The 2,554-nt window shown below is 61.7% G+C and overlaps 2 protein-coding genes across 2 annotated transcripts; both read left to right on the top strand.

Annotated features, from left to right (window-relative positions):
• Nucleotides 1–45: 45 nt before the first annotated feature.
• On the top strand, nt 46–700 carry SPRG_18206 (hypothetical protein; the record flags this gene model as incomplete). Its single annotated transcript, XM_012357642.1, has 1 exon — nt 46–700. The coding sequence occupies one exon, from the start codon at nt 46–48 to the stop codon at nt 682–684; it is 639 nt and encodes a 212-aa protein (XP_012213032.1). The 3' UTR covers nt 685–700.
• Nucleotides 701–2,140: 1,440 nt separating this feature from the next.
• On the top strand, nt 2,141–2,463 carry SPRG_18204 (hypothetical protein; the record flags this gene model as incomplete). The annotated part of the gene is made up of 1 exon (XM_012357641.1): nt 2,141–2,463. A coding segment is annotated over one exon (323 nt), but the record flags the coding sequence as incomplete, so codon positions are not given.
• Nucleotides 2,464–2,554: the final 91 nt, after the last annotated feature.

The following is a 2,554-nucleotide window of genomic DNA, read 5'->3' as shown; positions in this document are numbered from 1 at the left end:
GAGTATCTGCACCGGCACGACTGGGCCAACTACGATCAACGCGCGATGAAGGCCGCGGCCATGCGGGGCAACCTCGCGATGGTAGTGTACCTCGAAGACCTCGGTTACTGGAGCCCACACGTGCTGCGCTGGGCGTGCACGGCGGGCCAACTGCACGTCGCAGAGTTTGCCAACGACCGCGAGACCACGAGATCGCTCGGCGCCGGCACGATCAACGACGTGGTGCGGTCCGGGAACTTTCCGGTCCTGCGCTTCTTGCACGAAAACGGCTACGACGGCTTCTCGGACGAGGCCGTCGACATTGCCGCCGCCCGAGGGGACGTGGCCACGGTGCGCTTCTTGAACGACAAGCGCCGGCTCCGCGGCACGTGCAATGCCATGCTGGGCGCCGTCGACCACAACCACGTCGAGATCGTTAGGTATCTGGACAAGCACTGCAGGGCCAACGACATTGCGGGCAGCCTCCGTCGCGCCGCTGCCTGCGGCCACTTGGAGCTCGTGACGTACTTTTGCTCGCACTATGAAGGCGAGACCCTCTTGGTCGGCGCGCTCGAAGCGGCTCGACGAAGCCTTCGTGTCGTCGCCTCTCGCACGCAGAGGGAGCGACTCGAAGCCGTGATCGCACACCTCCAGCGCCTGCGCCCGACGCCGCCCGCCGACGACGCAGCGTGCACGATCCAATAAGCTCTTATACTGGTAGGAACCTCTGGTTACACCAGCCCAGGGGGGATTAATTGTCTGTCCGTCTGTCCGTCTCCGTGTCCACGACTCAGTGATTGGTAGAAACTGTGTCCGCGGCTGCAGTGATTGGTAGAAATTTAAAAGATACCTTCTTCGCGGCGTGTCGCTGAACCACTTTCCCATTGGTCAAAACTCCCTGATACAACCGATGTGTCCTCATATGTCCTACTCTTGTACCATCTTGGCCGTGTCGCTCGAGCTCTGTGGTGTTGCGCTATGTGGCGTTGCGCCGGGGTTGTCTGTGTGCACCACCATCTCAAAAAAGCATGCACACAACACCTGAAGAGAAGGCCGCGCGGCTCCAAACGCAGCGCCAGGGCAAAGCCAAGGCACGCGCAGCCCAGGAGACGAACGCGACGTCGGACGACGAGGCTACGCGGCTCCAAAAGCAACGGAAGGACAAGGCCGACGCACGCGCCTCTCAGAAAGCCAATGAAACGCCGGGGCAAAAGGCTGAGCGGCTCGTCCAGCGACGCCACTACGAAACCATCGTTCGTATCACCCAGAAGGCGAGCGAGACGCCTGAAGAGAAGGCTGCGCGGCTCCAAAAGCAGCGCCAGGGCAAAGCCAAAAAAAGCGCGCCGCCCAGGAAGCCAATGATACGTCGGACGACGAGGCTACGCGGCTCCAAAAGCAGCGCCAGGGCAAAACCAAGGCACGCGCCGCTCAGAAGGCGAGTGAGACGCCCGAGGAGAAGGCCGCGCGGCTCCAAACGCAGCGCCAGGCCAAAGTCAAGGCGCGCACACCACTTGCAACAACATGTCCTTCGCATTCCTCGAGCGCCTCATTGCACGAGGCGCCCGCAGGGATGTGCCCGGACCCGGCATCACGCTGGCTTTCCTGGCAGCAAGCAGCGTCAGCCTGGCCAACAACTTCGCCAACAACACGCAAGACGCGGTCACAAACTGCATGCCCTGCAACTCACAACCTTCACATAACACAATGAGCGACGCGGAAGGCACACGCTTCAGGTCTTTCGCACTTCCATCGACTCCATTGCTCAACGTTACCTCGAAAAGAGGTTTCCTACCAGCCCACTCCGCAGGAACCTAGTTTACGTCGGCTCGTGTCGTATGGAGACGTTCACCCAATCACAACGCCATGTTGCCAACTGAAATGGCCAATCGGGTTGGCTTGTGACGGATCTTGCGCGAAGCGACGGTTTTTGCATGGTCTGCAGCTTGTAGACGCACTCACGGGGGAGTGGTCGCCAGGTACTGTGGCTACGTGTAGACACGGCCCTGCGTCATCATCATCCCATTGACAGCTCTTCGCAGAAAAAGAACGGCGCCGCGTCGCTGCAGCGAGAACACTCGCGGCCAAAGAATGGCGGCCCATCACACTCCGACGATCGCAGCTGATGCTTATCCGGACAATACATATCTCATTTTCTTGCCCCATGCCGCACGCTCTGCGCTCGCCGGACCTGGTCCTCACCATCGTGGCCTACCAGGATGGCTACAACCAACATACGATGGCGCTCGTGCGCGCCTTGCGCGGCGTCTCTTTGCAGCAGACGCAGGGCCTGCCCAGGATCCTCGGTCCCTTCCACGTGCGCTTTGCCGTCTGGCACCTGCGCTTTGGTGTGCGTGGCCTCGACCAACTCGTCGCCGCCGGCTACCAGGAGCACCTCCTCTACTACGCGCTCACGTACAGCAATACGGCGCTCTTGGTGCACCTCGGCCGTCGGCTCTCGGACGCGCACTGGGCGGTGGCCGCGACGTACGCGCATCTCGGCGTCTTCCAGCACCTCTTTGCCCACGGAGAGGCCGCCAGCTGCCCGGCGCTCGTCATGCGCACGGCGGCGAGCACT

Source organism: Saprolegnia parasitica (assembly GCF_000151545.1).
Source record: "Saprolegnia parasitica CBS 223.65 unplaced genomic scaffold supercont2.1044, whole genome shotgun sequence".
Classification (NCBI taxonomy): domain Eukaryota; phylum Oomycota; class Saprolegniomycetes; order Saprolegniales; family Saprolegniaceae; genus Saprolegnia; species Saprolegnia parasitica.
Note: the sequence above shows the minus strand (reverse complement) of the source record. Positions and strands in the feature narration are given on the sequence as shown.